Below are 18,477 nucleotides of genomic sequence, written 5' to 3'. Positions count from 1 at the left end.
AGTTCTTCCCAACCCAAACTTTGCAACATTTTTGTAGCGCTACTCTTTTGTCGGAAATCACCCAGAACAAATCGAGCTGCTTTTCTTTGGATTTTTTCCAATTCTTGAATCAGGTAATCTTGGTGAGGGTCCCATACATTGGAACCATACTCTAGTTGGGGTCTTACCAGAGACTTATATGCCCTCTCCTTTACATCCTTACTACAACCCCTAAACACCCTCATAACCATGTGCAGAGGTCTGTACCCTTTATTTATAATCCCATTTATGTGATTACCCCAATGAAGGTCTTTCCTTATATTAACACCTAGATACTTACAATGATCCCCAACAGGAACTTTCACCCCATCAAGGCAGTAATTAAAACTGAGAGGACTTTTTCTATTTGTGAAACTCACAACCTGACTTTTAACCCCGTTTATCAACATACCATTGCCTGCTGTCCATCTCACAACATTATCGAGGTCACGTTGCTGTTGCTCAGAATCTTGTAAATTATTTATTACTCTATACAGAATAACATCATCCGCAAAAAGTCTTACCTCCATTCCACTCCTTTACTCATATCATTTATATATATATATAAGAAAACATAAAGGTCCGATAATACTGCCTTGATGAATTCCCCTCTTAATTATTACAGGGTCAGATAAAGCTTCACCTACTGTAATTGTCTGAGATCTAGTTTCTAGAAATACAGCAACCTATTCAGTCACTCTTTTGTCTAGTCCAATTGCACTCATTTTTGCCAGTAGTCTCCCATGATCCACCCTATCAAATGCTTTAGACAGGTCAATCGCGATACAGTCCATTTGACCTCCAGAATCCATGATATCTGCTATATCTTGCTGGAATCCTACAAGTTGAGCTTCAGTGGAATAACCTTTCCTAAAACCGAACTGCCTTCTATCGAACCAGTTATTAATTTCACAAACATGAAATATAATCAGAAAGAATGCCTTCCCAAAGCTTACATACAACACATGTCAAACTTACTGGCCTGTAATTTTCAGCTTTATGTCTATCACCCTTTCTTTTATACACAGGGGCTACAATAGCAACTCTCCATTCATCTGGTATAGCTCCTCCGACCAAACAATAATCAAATAAGTACCTCAGATATGGTACTATATCCCAAGCCATTGTCTTTAGTATATCCCCAGAAATCTGATCAATTTCGGCCGCTTTTCTAGTTTTCAACTTTTGTATCTTATTGTAAATGTCATTGTTATCATATGTAAATTTTAATACTTCATTGGCCTTAGTCTCCTCCTCTATCTCGACATTTTCCTTGTAACCAACAATCTTTACATACTGCTGACTGAATACTGGGGAGATGAAAGAAAGTGAGAATTTACAGGACGTGCGAGAGGTAAAGATTAGAAGAGAGTGCCTATAGGAAGATGCATGATGAGTAGGTGGAGGGTAGATGTGAGATTATTAAGGGATGTGATGAGAAGGCGAAGGATATCTAATGTCCGGAGGGGTGGGACGAAGTCGCTAGATTGGGGAGGGGGTGGACAAATGAGTTGAGGGGGTGGAACAGGTGGAGGAGCGGGCCGGGGGCGATAGTAGGTGTTGTTAGGAGGAGAGCGAGCTGGTTGAGGAGGGGAACGAGATGGCTCCACTCTGTAGTGATGACGGTATATGTAGACTCCGGATGCAATAAGGTTCTAGACGTCGGCTGTAGTCGGTAGATGAAGTCGTACCATGTAGGTTGGGCCAGTGCTTGTCTGGATTCGAAATGTACGACGGGCGGGGACGCCTGCGGTGTGTAGTTCTTGGAGGAAGTCCTGGCTTGAAATGGATGGTTCTATCCCACGGGTGACACAACTCGGCATACCATGGGAAGATGTTGGAGGCTGTGTTGACGTCGCTCCTGCTGAGGCATCTGTTTGAGGCGGTGGTGAAGGCGACGGCTGTGTTGCTGGTGTTGAATCCAGTGGGAGGGTGGGAAGTTGTTGGGGACTAGGTTGGGCGGGGTTCGAAGAAAGGGGAAGTGATGAGGATATGATAGGCGAGGGATGGCAAGTCGAGACCGTAGTGACTGGAACGTGGGAAGGGGTGTAAGCGGATGTTGTAGTGGTAGTAGTGGTGGTAGTGGTGGGGTAAGTAGAAAATGAGGGCGATGTTCGGGGTTGAGACGCGGAGACGACGGGGGGATGAGATGGGTCGGCGAAAAGTTGATCTAGGATGATCTGAGGAGTCAGTACCACTGGGTGGAATCTGTTGTCTTCAGTCGGAGCATGTCGTCCTCTCGGCGGAGATAGAGTAGAACCGTCGTTGATGGTGAGGATGTAGTGCCGTCCAACAGCCTGAAGATATCATAGACTGGGACGCCCGTTGTGCTACGGTCGGTGAAGATGTCATCCTCAGAGGGGGCCAGGTCAACGTCAGGAATGAGACAGGTGTACATTGTTGGGTAGGCCGACTGCCAACTATGTGTCAGCCTATTTGGTTTTTTAAGGTCGGCGAGGTAGCGAGCTAGAGATGTGAGCCACCCGGCCGAGCTAAAAGACTTGGAGCTTCTGCGAAGATTATAAGTCCGAATGGAGAGGTCGATTGAGAGTCTGTGTGAAAAGAGTTTGCAGTCATAGGTAACCGGTAAAGGACAGTCACGCTATTCGTAAGTTAATGGTAAATGTGTATCCAGTGTACAGTGCGTGATAGACGATCCATTAAACAGTTCAATGACTGAAATTATAACATCAGAAAAATGATCTCCAATTCTATGTTTATTTGTTTAAATATTTATTTCTTCAGACTGTAAAACGTTGATTCTAGACATTTTATAACATTTCCTTCCTGTAGTAACTGCAAAAAAGAAGATCTGGAGATATACTTACCGTCCATTATCCACTGTTTGTCCACGACTCTAACGCTGATGTATTCTGGGCTATATGAGGCTTCTCGCAAGTTAGTGATTATTACAACGCCTCCATCGGGGTACGGAGTGAGCGGAATGTGCCGACAATTATTGTACGAGTCTGAGCGAAGCTCCAATAAACCTGTAGGGAGTAGATCAGAGAATAAGTCAAAAAATGTTTCCAAATAAGTTCTATGGAAGAAAATGCCATTAACATTTACGTCAAAACAGTTTTGAATTATCGGTCTAAATCTCGTCAACAAAGTTGGTTATGAGGGTTCCTTCAATATAGCAGTCCTTTAAACTGACACTAAATGTAGAAAAGAAAATTACTGCAGGTACCTCTCTAAAGAGCCGCCTCTGTGGTGTAGTGGTTAGCGTGATTAGCTGCCACCCCCGGAGGTCCGGGTTCGATTCCCGGCTCTGCCACGAAATTTGAAAAGTGGTACGAGGGCTGGAACGGGGTCCACTCAGCCTCGGGAGGTCAACTGAGTAGAGGCGGGTTCGATTCCCACCTCAGCCATCCTCGAAGTGGTTTTCCGTGGTTTCCCACTTCACCTCCAGGCAAATGCCGGGATGGTACCTATCTTAAGGCCACGGCCGCTTCCTTCCCTCATCCTTGCCTATCCCTTCCAATCTTCCCATCCCCCTACTAGGCCCCTGTTCACTATAGCATGTGAGGCCGCCTGGGCGAGGTACTGGTCATACTCCCCAGTTGTATCCCCCGACCAAGAGTCTGAAGCTCCAGGACACTGCCCTTGAGGCGGTAGAGGTGGGATCCCTCGCTCAGTCCGAGGGAAAAGCCAAACCTGGAGGGTAAACAGATGATGATGATGATGATGACCTCTCTAAAGAAAGACTTAATTATAAGAGGGGCAGTCATACCGTCCCGAAGAATGCGTTTTCGTCCTGTTGTAAGTTAGGCTCTAGAAGTCAAACGTCGAATAATAACAATAATAATAATAATAATAATAATAATAATAATAATAATAATAATAATAATAATAATAGTCCGCCTCTGTGGTGTAGTGGTTAGTGTGATTAGCTGCCACCCCCGGAGGCCCGGGTTCGATTCCCGGCTCTGCCACGAAATTTGAAAAGTGGTACGAGGGCTGGAACGTGGTCCACTCAGCCTCGGGAGGTCAACTGAGTAGAGACGGGTTTGATTCCCATCTCAGCCATCCTGGAAGTGGTTTTTCCGTGGTTTCCCACTTCTCCTCCAGGCAAATGCCGGGATGGTACCTAACATAAGGCCACGACCGCTTCCTTCCCTCTTCCTTGTCTGTCCCTTCCAATCTTCCCATCCCCCAAAAGGCCCCTGTTCAGAATAGCAGGTGAGGCCGCCTGGGCGAGGTACTGGTCATTCTCCCTAGTTGTATCCCCCGACCCAATGTCTCACGCTCTAGGACACTGCCCTTGAGGCGGTAGAGGTGGAATCCCTCGTTGAGTCCGAGGGAAAAAAACCAACCCTGGAGGGTAAGCAGATTAAGATAATAATAATAATAATAATAATAATAATAATAATAATAATAATAATAATAATTTTATTTTACAATTGGCATTACGTCCCACCGATGCAGAGAGGAGACAGTGGGTTCGAACCCCATTGTCGGCAGCCCTGAGGATGGTTTCTTGTGGTTTCCCATTTTCACACCAGGCACATGCTGGGGATGTACAGTACCTTAATAAGGCCACTGTCGATTTCTTTCCCTATATTATCCCTTTCCTTTCCCAGCGTCGCTATAAGACCTATCTATGTCGGTAGGACGTAAACCAATTTATATATTTAAAAAAAGCTATTTGTACTTCGTACACACCAGGGCTTATTATAGGCACCAATTACAATGAAACTATTCTGATTATTGGTAATGTGTCTGTTGAATAAACTTTGAAGCTTTCAGTCTTCGAAACTAATGCATATTAGCGTTTAAACATTAATTCCATGTTATTTTTAAGATATATTCGATTATTGCCAACGGCCGTAGCCGTGTTGAAACACCGGATCCCGTGAGATCTCCGAAGTTAAGCAACATTGGGCGTGGTCAAGAATTGGATGGGTTGCCACGCGCTGTTGGTGGGGGGTAAGGGAATGGAGGAGCGGAAAGGAACTGGCCACCCTACCGCACGTAAACTCCGGCTCAGGACACCTCTGCGGAGGATCGGACCTGCCTTCGGGCAGAATAACCCTTACTTTACCTATTCGACTATTAATTAAATTATTTCCTTTTTCATGTATTTTAAAATTTTGCTGATATTGCATTGCTTTCGACAGACTGAAAAACTTAACAGTTACATGTTAACAAATTCGAAACTGAATAGAAAATCGCTTCCACTATAACAAGAAATTGTAGAATATTATACAATTTTTTTTCCAATAAGTACATATTACGCACATTATATGTTTTATATTAAATGCATAAACAAATTAACTAAAGCTAATTTAACCCAAATTACACCAAATTAAAATATATTATATTTGTTACACGCCTTAGAAACTAACATACTTTTTAAAGGACGCGTTAATTGAACAACTAACTTACTATCAATTCACATAATATTATCATTAAATTATCTACAGTAAATACCGCATTTTTCAATACTAGGGATTTGCAAGACTTTTGTTTAGATATGGAATGCTTTCGGCAATTCCAAAACTGAATGTAAGTTCGTGGAGAGTAGTACTGAAATTGTGGCTATGGCTTTGCTGAATAGCTTTGTTGTACAAAATATACAGCCTACATAAAGAGTAAATGTAGTGTGAAGCAGTTCTTACTACTGAGTTCTTAAATGCTGCGGTTGACCTTGATGTAATACAGGGGGCATTGTAATTGAGGAGTGATAAGAAGACCGGATTATCAGTTGTTGCATTTACACTTTTGTGCAAACACTTCATATCATCCATCTCTCTTCGATATTCCATTTTCTTCACACCAAAATTGCAATTACTCATAGGGTACCTTGAAGGGGTAAGTGCCAGTTGTTCTAAGATGCAGAAATATGAAAAAGCGTTTCTAAATGCTTTTAATGCCAATTTTACAGCTCGGATATTCAAATTTTGACCGTATAACACAGCCTTGTATACACGAATACATATCTCATTAGAAATACTAGGTTTCGGTAACTTTTTGCAATTTGTTTTACGTCGCACCGACACAGATAGGTCTTTTGGCGACGATCCAATAAGAAAGGACTAGGAGTGGGGAGAAAGCGGCCGTGGCCTTAATTAGAATACAGCCCCGGCGTTTGCCTGTGTGAAAATAGGAAACCACGGAAAACAATCTTCAGGGCTGCCGCCAGTGGTGCTCGAACCCACTATCCCCCGAATGCAAGCCGCACGGCCAACTTGCTCGGCCGGTAACTTTTCCTAACGACCTTGTTTATGTGAGTAATGAAGGTAAGAGCATGGTCTAACATTACTACTAAACGTATCTTTTCCGTTAGTGTTTCCACTCCAAATTTGCAAGAGTATCTGACAGAATTTTTGTTACGAGTAAATTATATCGATACGGAATGGGGAACGTTAAAATGAAGCTTATTTTTATCTCGAATTACAGCCGGAAGGGAATTCCAGGAGTGTTTGAAATTTGAATTAAATATTGTAATTAGCCGTGCGGTAAATTGAAAAGAACTCAGCAGGTAGGAGTTTTCTGACCTTCTCGAGATACTCTTCTTACCTTCTTAATCTGTTTACTCTACAGGGTCGGCTTTTCCCTCGGACTCAGTGAGGGATCCCGTCCCTACCGCCTCAACGGCAGTGTCGTGAAGCGCGAGACATTGGGTAGTAGGATACAACTGGGGAGGAGGACCAGTACCCCTCCCAGGTTGCCTCACCTGCTATGCTGAACAGGGACCTTGTGGAGGATTGGAAGAGACAGACACGGAAGAGGGAAGGAGGCGGCCGTGGCCTTAAGTTAGGTAACATCCCGGCATTTGCCTGGAGGAGAAGAGAGAAACCACGGAAAACCACTTCGAGGATAGCTGAGGTGGGAATTGAACCCACCTCTACTCATTTGAACTCCCGAGGCTGAGTGCACACCGTTCCAGCCCTCATGACACTTTAAAAATTTCGTGGCAGTGCCGGGAATCGAACCCGGGCCTGCGGGGGTGGCAGCTAATCACACTAACCACTAGGTACACTATAGAAAGGCAAAGATTGATAATGGACTCAATTTCTAATATGTGCGGCACCGCGGTGTAGGGGGCAACGCGTCCGCCTGTCACCCGGCGGCCCCGGGTTCGATTCCCGGCAGGGTCAGGGGTTTATAATTGTAATTATTAATATCCCTGGCCTGGAAACTGGGTGTTTGTGAGGTTATTAATCTTCCTTTACTCACACACAACATTCCACACTACCGCCATTCCAATTACACGCAGCTAAATAAAATGTGGTGCCAGTAGGGGCAATAGATCCACATGGGTCGACACCCGGAACAAATAGCATTTATAAAAATATAAAAATCTAATATTGTTAGGAAAGAGTCTAGATTCTGGATTATTTCTTCTGCGAATATTTAACTTGAATGATTCAGATTCTCCTTTTACGGAGGTAGGGCTACACTATACTGAATTCCCGAATCGTCGTCCCCCATTGAACATAACAGCATTGGTTTGCCTCTCAGATCCGCTCTCTGGGGCCCCTGAGCACACAAACGTGAATCAAACATCACAAGGCTGCTGGATTATCTATTTACCTGGCATTCTTCGCAGCTTGACCGTCACGTCCAGGACGCCGTTGTGGTACGAGTTGTCTGTATCAATGATGGATGAGTTGCTGTCATTTTCCAGAGCTCCTTCCGGGTAACAGTCTGCAGAGAAAGAACAACAGCGCAGTTGAGTAAGAAAGTCATTTGGACTAGTAAAATGGGACGGATGGTGAGGAGGAAATATTTATCTTTAATTATTACTTTTTTTCCAAGGCACATCCAATTTTGTATTACCAATGTTCTGAAACAAATAAACAATTGCTTGATGTATCTTGATATATAATGTATAATGATGGCTAAGCATTCACAGGGAATCCTGGATAACATTACTTACATTTTGCTGTTCTTTTACAATTGGCTTTATGTGGCACCGACACAGATAGGGCTTAATTAAGGTACAGCCCCAATCATTTGCCTGGGGGTGAAAATGGAAAAGCACGAAAAGTTATCTTCAGGGCTGCCGACAGTGTGGTTCGAATCCACTATCTCCCGGATGCAAGCTCACAGCTGGGCGCCGCTAACCTCATGGCCACGGGCGAAGAGTGAAAGGAAGTTGTTGGTTTGGATGAGAGGAGTGGTCTGGGGCTCTCGGCTCTATTTATTGTTGCCTTTACAACATCGATCTATATGTATGAATGAATTGAGATTATGGTCCACCTCTGTGGTGTAGTGGTTAGCGTGATTAGCCCTGCCACCCCCGGAGGTCCAGGTTTGATTCCAGGCTCTGCCACGAAATTTGAAAAGTGGTACGAGGGCTGGAACGGGATCCACTCAGCCTCGGGAGGTCAACTGAGTAGAGGTGGGTTCGATTCCCACCGTAGCCATCCTCGAAGTGGTTTTCCGTGGTTTCCCCAGTTCTACTTCAGGCAAATGCCGGGATTGTACCTCACTTAAGGCCACGGCCGCTTCCTTCCCTCTTACTTATCTATCCCTTCCAACCTTCCTATCCCCCTGGCAAAGCCCCTGTTCAGCATAGGAGGTGAGGCCGCCTGGGCGAGATACTGTTCATCCTCCCCAGTTGTATCCCCAGACTAAAAGTTTCAGGCTCCAGGACACTGCCCTTGGGGCGGTAGAGGTGGGCTCATTCACTGAGTCTCAGGGAAAAACCTATCCTGGGAGGCAAACAGATTAAAAATAAGAAGAAGAATTGAGATTATGCATTACCCAGGTGTTACGGGCAGTAGGCCTATGCTATTTTGCTTTTACATTCACAGTGGCTGATTACATTTCTGTTATGCAACCCAAACGACAATTAAGAGTGAGAGCAAGTGAAGAGAGGTTTGATTGCGAAGTAGCTCATGTATAGGTTACATGAAAATGTATCTTGTTTAATAGATTCTTTGATTTAGTAAAATGAAAGAGCAAGCTTCGCCGGAAAATGAGCCCTCACAAATACAACTTCTAGGTCTTAACAATTATAAAAATGGCCTTGGGATCCATACCAATTCTTGAACTACATGCCAACCTCACTGTGGTCTTTTAATTTAAGGTACCATGCAATGAATACCATGAAATACTTCAAAAGCCATTGGTGTAAGAAGCGGTTTCTTTTCTTCGTTCTTCACTCAGTACATTGTTGGGATTTTAGGCTCTTAGAAACGTATAGCATTGTGCCCTTCACACTACTCCCACTAAATTGTCCTTTTTGTTTTAACTACATTATTAATTTTAGTTTGTCTTTCGTTTTACTTTTTTTAATTCGTCAAATATTAATTCAAATTAACAGACATTGTAACCGTACAACAGGGTTACAGATTCCATTCAGTATTTATTATTATTATTATTATTATTATTATTATTATTATTATTATTATTATTAACTCGATTCATTAGATTTTATATATTCTGTTTCTCATCAATTAGACTGTAATAATTAGGTATCACGTATATTATTGTATTTCATCATAGGTTAAGTGAATATGTTTGTAATTATTCTGTATTGTAGTAAGTGAGATTTGTTGGTTTCATATTGTCATGCTGTGGCTTGTAACTTTGGCTAGATGAGCTGGCATAGTATTTTGCAATCGAGGCTATGTTTAACTGGGAATGTTGTGTGCAAGGAGATTTCCCGGTGACGCATTCGGCATAGTCATTCTCGGACCGCTTGGGTACGCTTAGACGACACATGACTGATGACATCAGTGCGTGGACACGTGATTGCGACCAAGTGTCAGTATTCGCCAGCTACTGTATGTGGAAGTGGAACGGATGAACAGGAGTAGGGAGAGGAGTCGTCATCGCGAGGTGATATAAGGTGATGCTACGGTAGGGAGAGGTACTCAGTTCATAAGCAGTTGATATCGTGCAGATCATATGTAACAGTCAGATGTATCAAATGGAAGAAGTGGTCTTAGTGTGATGGTCAGAGCTAAGAGTTGTGTTTGAAGAAGTAATAATCGAGGAGGTCTACAAGTGGTGGTTGTATCCGAGCAGAGACGGGTACTATGCTGATAAAGAAACATCATCTTCTTGTGAGGATGGACTTCACAAGGTGCTTCAAGAATATTTTACAATTTCTTATAATATATTGAGTGGACGTAATTACATTGGAGCTCCCTACACGCGTACATGGTATGTAGGCCAACTCCTTGTGACATAAGAAGATTACAGCAGACGGCTCCCGACTTCAGCTCACAGGTTTTCCCAAGAATTTCAAGTTCAACAGCGGTGTATGCAGACAACAGGTAATTTTTTTTTTTGCTATTTGCTTTACGTCGCACCGACACAGATAGGTCTTATGGCGACGATGGGACAGGAAAGGGCTAGGAGTGGGAAGGAAGCAGCCGTGGCCTTAATTAAGGTACAGCCCCAGCATTTGCCTGGTGTGAAAATTGGAAACCACGGAAAACCATTTTCAGGGCTGCCGACAGTGGGGTTCGAACCTACTATCTCCCGAATACTGGATACTGGCCGCACTTAAGCGACTGCAGCTATCGAGCTCGGTCAACAGGTAATTAAAGCATCAGACATGTTATGCATTCATAACATGAAGAAGAGTGTAATCAGCGGCGATATCACATCTCACTTCAAGTTCATGCCAATAGCTTTTTTTGTTTAGATTAAATTTTCCTTTTCTTTGTACCGCAAATCTCACGATATATTTCTTTTGTTAAATTAAAAGACGTAAATGATTGTTCATTGTGACGTAAATTTAGTCATAAACTCAGTTTTATTTTTAATTATAATAAGTGATTCCAGTTCCATGTACAATCCTCAATTGTGGAAATGCAACAGTAATTTAATATTGTCCTGATCCATATCCCTGTATATTGCCAGATATGTGAGTTTATCACCTCACGCCTTGAGATAATTGATATAAGAGGTATGCTCTACCGAATTTTGTTGTTTTTCTTAAAAAAGCAACTGGCGCTCAAACAAATGTTATTTATATTATGTGGAAGATATGAAGGTATAAGAGTAGTGGTCGGAGTAGCCACAACGTGTCGCCAGCAACGTGGGACTCGAAAGGTTCAGAAAAAGTGTTTCTGAATGGCAATATACATGGATCAGTTCTTTTAATGAGTACGCACATGTTAAATTCACCGAGTAATGTTAGGAAGGTCATTTTGTTGAAGTTTGTATTTAAGGGGTAATGTCAGAGGAATTGCAAGGGGAAATAGCTTTGAGATCGCGAAAATTAGTAGGAAACCGAAGATGGACAAGGATAGCAATATGCAGTCAGGTGATGAGGCTGAGGTTATTGTGTCCAAGGAAATCCAAGGTGGTAACATAAATAGGAAGTTGGTGACTAAGGTGGGACCTACTGAAAGTCAGAAAATAGTAGAAACTGAGGAAAACGCTGTCATGCAAGATCAAAGTAAAGGGGTGATTGACCTGGGTTTATTTAATTTGCTGATGTCCAAAATGACTGAGCAGAATAATATCATTAGTGAGAAAATTGAATCTCAGAATATTATTATGAGTGAGAAAATCGAAACGGTTATTAGTGAAAAAATTGAATCTCAGAATAATATTATGAGTGAGAAAATTGAAGCGGTCATTAGTGAGAAAATTGAATCTCAGAATAATATTATGAGTGGGAAAATTGAAGCTCAGAGTAAGGTCATAAATAGTATTAATAAGAAGATTGATGATGTTAGTAATAAGATAGATCATAAGGTGTTAGAAATAAGTAAGCAAATTAATAATTTAGAAAGTAAGGTAAATAGGGAGTGTAGTGACATCAGAGCTGAGATGGAATTGGGTCGGAGCAATCTCCATACTGAAATCGAGCAAATTAGTGAGACATGCATCAAACAGATTGATGAATTAGGCGCCAAGATCGAGTCTAATAAAGGAGAAATCAATGAGTTAGTAGAAGAAAGGTTTGAAAAGATAACCAATACAGTGGGGCAAGAAACTAGGAAATGTATTAGTAGGGTAGAACAGGTGGAAAGAAAACTTGGAGAAGTAGGTGATCTAGAGAGTGAACAAAAATCATTATCACAGAAGGTGAGAGAATCGGAAGAAAAGTTGCAGGAGGAATTAAGAAAAATTCAAGAAAAGGCTGAGGAAACAGTGGAAGAAAAATTTCTGAGTTGCCAGAGAGTACTCCAGCAAGAAGTGCGTGATAGTAAGAATGTACGTGAGATAATTGTAAATAATGGTTTAATCACTAGAGATCATGATTTACCTAAGTTTTCTGGGAAAGAATTCAACCCGATGGAATTTATGAGAGTAGTAGAGAAGAAATTTGCTGTTCAATTAAGAGACAATATTATTAGCTGGGAAACTGTATTGGAGATCTTATCTAATGCTTTCGTAGGAGAGACTAAGTCTTGGTTTCAAGTATATAAAAGCTCGATGTCTAGTCTAACTGAATTTAAGGAGAAATTCATGGCTAAATTTTGGAGTGAAGGTGTTCAGAGTAGAGAGAGAGAGAGAGAGAGAGTAATGTTTGGCAGGTATAATTCTAACGAGGGTGTTAGAATGACTGAATACTTTTTGGCTCATGTTTTGGTGTGGATAAATTTAGAATGTATTGGACCTGAGGCTGATATAGTTAGACTTATGGCTAAGCACTATCCCGATAGAATAAGAGAAGCTGTTTGTATGCAAAGAGTGGAGACTATTAAGGAAATGGAGATTTTGTTGGAAAGTTTTGATGCTTTAGGTAGTAGCTTGAATAATAGTAGGACACTAAATAGGAATGTAGAAGGAAGGGGTAACCAATCTAGTAATCAGGACAGGACTATGAATAATCGTAACTACAGAAGAGAATATCAGGAGAGACCTAATAATAATTTCCACAGGGAGAGAAATTATCAAAATAGTTCGGAAAATTTCAGGACTGGGAGGCGTGATTATGGTAATCAACCAGAAGCTGGGAGGCGGGAGAATACTGGCCATAATAATAATAATAAATCGCTAGAGGAAATAGGCAACAGGGGAGGCCGACTGAGGTGTGTAACCAACAAGTCGTAACCGAACCAAGTACTTTAAACGCGCAACGGACTGTATAAACAGGTCACTGAGACAGTCCGTAAATGGTGAGTTCACGTATAAGGTAGATAAGTATGGCAATGTCGACCAGCCTATAGTGGTAAGTGAACATGATTGTGACCTAAGTAGCAATAATTCAAATGTTTTAAGTGACGACTTAATCGTAGACAATAAATTTTATAAGTGTAATTTAAATTTAGATATAAGGCAAGATTTGTTAAGTGATCTTATATTATGTAATGAGGATAATTTAAGTAGTGTTACTGTTACACCGACGATTGAACTGCTGATATGGGGCAGAAAAGTTAAGATTTTGTTGGACTCTGGTAGTGAGAAGTCATGTGTAAATTCCAAGCTGTATGAGGAAGTTTTGAGAGAGAAGTATGAGGTAGCGGAAATTCCAGTGAGGAATACGTTCATCGTAACAGCTGTTGGGAACAAGTCTCAAAGAGTGAATAAACAAATAGCTGTCCCCATTAACATAAGTGGAGAATGTATTTTCCAACCATGCTTAGTTGTGCCTAATTTAGTTTATGCCGTTATTTTAGGTAACGACTGGTTAACGTGTCACAAGGCTAAACTAAATTTTGATCTGTGTAATGTCAATCTTATTTGGGGAAAGAGTAGCAGGGAAGTCAGTTTACCATATGATGTTTTGTCAGAAATTAGTGCGAATAAAGTGTGTTCTAGTACGGAAGGATCTTGTGAAATTCCTAATATGAGGAAAAATATTGATGTCTGCCATGTGTCTATACAGAGAGATTCTAGAGATGAATTGTATGAGACAGTGGAGAAATGTAATTTAGCGGAAAGTCAGAAGGACGAATTGTGTGAATTATTGATATCACATAGTGATGTTTTTAGCGATCGGCCTGGTAGAACACATCTTTACGAACACAAATTTAATGTTATTGATAACTCAACTTTTGTAGGACCGAAATATCCCATTCCGTTAAAATACGCTAGCGCTGTTGAAGAGCAGATTGACATTATGCTAGATTATAATATAATTGAACCATCATGTAGTCCTAATTTAAATCCACTTGTTATTATACCTAAGAAGGATAACACGGTAAGATGGTGCATGATAATTTTTGTAAGACTAAATTGGATGAATTTGAGCTTGGTGACAAGGTTTTACTCAGAGTGCCACTCCCGTCATCAGCAGAAGCTGGTCAATTTTCTAAGTTTTTCTTGTTATATCAGGGATACTTCACCGTAGTGAAACGGATTGGGAAATGTGCTTATTCATTAGAAGACAAGGAAGGAAATATCGTAGGCACATACAATATAAGAAATCTTAAGAAATATATCATGTGAGTTTGTTGATTAATTTTCATTATTATGTTAATTCACCATATTTTATGAAGCTGGCATTGCGAACAGGACTTCAGTGAAATTAGCGTGTGTTGTGATAATAAGTGAAGCACGGCAGTGCAATAAACTCCAGTGCTTGGAGACAGTGTATATAATGAAATGTCTTCGAGAATTACTTTTGAACACTCAATGAACGTTTGAAACGACAGAAGTGAGAAAGAAATGTAATCTGTATGTAAATAATACTGGATAATCAAAGTGAAAATGATAATTGATAAATGTTTTATATGTGTAACAACGAACATCCAGATGGATGATACTATGTACCAAATTTGTAAAGGGCATTTTTATACATGTATCTATGGTGTACTCGATTTCAGGTGATTGTGTAGATATTTCATGAATCAATCGATTCATTTAATCGATTATTTCATGAGGGAGGCGTTCTGTAACCGTACAACAGGGTTACAGATTCCATTCAGTATTTATTATTATTATTATTATTATTATTATTATTATTATTATTATTATTATTATTATTAACCCGATTCATTAGATTTTATATATTCTGTTTCTCATCAATTAGACTGTAATAATTAGGTATCACGTATATTATTGTATTTCATCATAGGTTAAGTGAATATGTTTGTAATTATTCTGTATTGTAGTAAGTGAGATTTGTTGGTTTCATATTGTCATGCTGTGGCTTGTAACTTTGGCTAGATGAGCTGGCATAGTATTTTGCAATCGAGGCTATGTTTAACTGGGAATGTTGTGTGCAAGGAGATTTCCCGGTGACGCATTCGGCATAGTCATTCTCGGACCGCTTGGGTACGCTTAGACGACACATGACTGATGACATCAGTGCGTGGACACGTGATTGCGACCAAGTGTCAGTATTCGCCAGCTACTGTATGTGGAAGTGGAACGGATGAACAGGAGTAGGGAGAGGAGTCGTCATCGCGAGGTGATATAAGGTGATGCTACGGTAGGGAGAGGTACTCAGTTCATAAGCAGTTGATATCGTGCAGATCATATGTAACAGTCAGATGTATCAAATGGAAGAAGTGGTCTTAGTGTGATGGTCAGAGCTAAGAGTTGTGTTTGAAGAAGTAATAATCGAGGAGGTCTACAAGTGGTGGTTGTATCCGAGCAGAGACGGGTACTATGCTGATAAAGAAACATCATCTTCTTGTGAGGATGGACTTCACAAGGTGCTTCAAGAATATTTTACAATTTCTTATAATATATTGAGTGGACGTAATTACATTGGAGCTCCCTACACGCGTACATGGTATGTAGGCCAACTCCTTGTGACATAAGAAGATTACAGCAGACGGCTCCCGACTTCAGCTCACAGGTTTTCCCAAGAATTTCAAGTTCAACAGCGGTGTATGCAGACAACAGGTAATTAAAGCATCAGACATGTTATGCATTCATAACATGAAGAAGAGTGTAATCAGCGGCGATATCACATCTCACTTCAAGTTCATGCCAATAGCTTTTTTTGTTTAGATTAAATTTTCCTTTTCTTTGTACCGCAAATCTCACGATATATTTCTTTTGTTAAATTAAAAGACGTAAATGATTGTTCATTGTGACGTAAATTTAGTCATAAACTCAGTTTTATTTTTAATTATAATAAGTGATTCCAGTTCCATGTACAATCCTCAATTGTGGAAATGCAACAGTAATTTAATATTGTCCTGATCCATATCCCTGTATATTGCCAGATATGTGAGTTTATCACCTCACGCCTTGAGATAATTGATATAAGAGGTATGCTCTACCGAATTTTGTTGTTTTTCTTAAAAAAGCAACTGGCGCTCAAACAAATGTTATTTATATTATGTGGAAGATATGAAGGTATAAGAGTAGTGGTCGGAGTAGCCACAACATTGCTGGGTGCTCTTCTTTCAAATTCAATCGACCTGGGTATAATAGTCATTATTCTTAATTTCACTCTTTTATGGATTTGTAAAATAGTGTTTTAAGCAATTAAAGTTATTAAACCTTCCTTTCAATTTCATATAATTTTGTACACTGGTACCTCTGTCCTATTTGCGGTGTGACCCGCAGTCATGCTTTAGGTTTCCAATGTGGCCTTTGAGTTCTTACTAATTCGAAACCCCTACTCTAGACATACACGAGCGGAAAATGAAATCAGAACACATGGAAGGACTCAAGATTCAAAACCCAATATTCAGTATGATTATCCAAAAGTGAAGATAAATTGATGGTCAAATTCTATTAGCATTAGAGTGGCATGAAATGTACAACTAATGTCACACCAGTGTTGTTATTGGAACCGATAAATACTGTGATCAAACAGTCGTGATTCTTAGCTCTCTCCAAAGTGCTTCTCAGTCTGGCAGGTGGCATCACCTACCATCCTTGAAACCAGCAAAACATTGTGTACTATTAGATAGAGATTCTTCACAAGAGAGTAGGTTGATTCTGACTGTCAAAAAGAGAATTGTGCATATTTATCAATGTTGGTGTAAGAACAACGTATCATTTGCTGTAGAGTTTCTAGCCAACCTAGACACGAAAATACACACATTATACAATTAACTGTGACAATACGACAAGGATCACGCCTAACGTACTCGGAGCAAAATTACATTCACGTGTTCAACTGACACGGTTATTACTTACCGGGCATTATTACAAGATCATTTGTTAGAATGTTGATAATGGGTTCACTGGAGAGGTGAATGTTAATCTGTAGCCCTGAAGGATAAAAACAAATTCATTCTGTGAAACAAAGGATGGTCACTCAGGCTGACAGCTGGTGAACAAGTGCTTCTATCAAGTCGGATCTGTACCAAAATGATGATGTAATAGTGTCCGATATTCTACAACATTGGATTGCGGCTATCGTGGATCGGACTTCGAGCTGTGAAATGTACGATAAATTAGTAACATCCTTCAGTTAGCTACAATGAGATCCGATTCTTGCACAAACTCCTAGAGGTGTACATTTTGCATACTTCAACAACTTCCTTGGCTTACACTATTGCTAGAGCTCCTTTGAACAAAACAAGAATGGATTTTAAATGGCTACAGAGCATATCGTGAACCTGTACTGACCAATCACAGAGACAGACCAATGAGGCTTATCAGGACGTCCTTACGTCCTTATACACGAGTATAAATCTTTGTTGTAGCACAATGTGATCGTGCCCGATACTGATGAGGACATACTGGCATATTGTTGTGCTATGCTACTTCACATTTTGTCTTTGTAAATTTGAGCATACTTTATAAAAACAACGAAATAGTTATTTCAATATAATAGGCTGTTTTCATATCTCGAAAGTATATTTCAATACAAGCCTAAAAAGAAGATGTTAACAATTACTTCTGTACATACCTTCCTTGAAGTTTATGTTAGAACAGTCCATCGTTTCGTTTCTAGACGCTGACCGTATCTGAAAAAAGAAAGAGAAGAAAAAATAGGAATCCACTTATGGAAATGTGGTAGGAAATTCGCAAAATTTACGGGTATTTATCGTTTGAATACCTACACGGAGTGAAATAAATCATTTCAGTATCCTTAACGAATGGAGAACAATATCCCAAATGAATATTTATCTTTTCTTTCTGTTTTTACTACTGTTTTTATTATCCTAGATTATTGAACTCCATGTGTGTACAATCTTCAAGACCGGGCTTTGATTTCCTTTCAGTAAACATGAACTTTTTAAATGGAAAGTGACGTTCCTGTGATGGAGGATACCTCGAACACTTTAGATACCGTAGCTAACGATCAGAGAATTTAGAGTCAATGACATTACAAACTTGTTTTTTAAAGATACGTTCATTCAGGATTTTTTAAATTTAGTGAATTGGATAGGAAGGGCTTATGATGTTACGGTTCAAATGTTCACTTTGCGTTATTTGTATTTGCATCATATATAGCCAAGTTATCTAGTATTCGCGATTATGTCATGAATTTAAGAATATTTGAAGGATTGGAATAGGGTGCACTGAGTCTCCGGTAACACAGTTAAGTGGGCAAATAAGTAAAATCGAATGATTGATCATTACAGCTGTTTTTCAAGGTTCCTCTTTTCAACTCCTGGAAAATAGTACGGTAATTCTTTACGTATAAGCTTCAGTTATGACCTCCTCACTTCTATAAAC

At 40.3% G+C, this 18,477-nt stretch overlaps 1 protein-coding gene across 4 annotated transcripts in view; it reads right to left on the bottom strand.

Moving 5' to 3' along the window:
* LOC136874672 (uncharacterized) overlaps window positions 1-18,477 on the bottom strand; it is a 226,927-nt gene that overhangs the window by 115,241 nt on the left and 93,209 nt on the right. For 3 of the 4 annotated variants that reach the window (XM_068227739.1, XM_068227738.1, XM_068227740.1), the window contains exons 2-4: window positions 17,705-17,762; window positions 7,558-7,671; window positions 2,847-3,008 (exon numbers count right to left, since the gene is read on the bottom strand). In XM_068227739.1, coding sequence (XP_068083840.1) covers window positions 2,847-3,008; window positions 7,558-7,671; window positions 17,705-17,762 — 334 coding nt within the window. The remainder of the gene's footprint in view (window positions 1-2,846; window positions 3,009-7,557; window positions 7,672-17,704; window positions 17,763-18,477) is intronic. The other variant, XM_068227741.1, reaches the window with a different exon arrangement.

Source organism: Anabrus simplex, chromosome 5, assembly GCF_040414725.1.
Source record: "Anabrus simplex isolate iqAnaSimp1 chromosome 5, ASM4041472v1, whole genome shotgun sequence".
Lineage (NCBI taxonomy): Eukaryota > Metazoa > Arthropoda > Insecta > Orthoptera > Tettigoniidae > Anabrus > Anabrus simplex.
The sequence above is the reverse complement of the archived record's forward strand: the minus strand, read 5'-3'. Positions and strand labels throughout refer to the sequence as shown.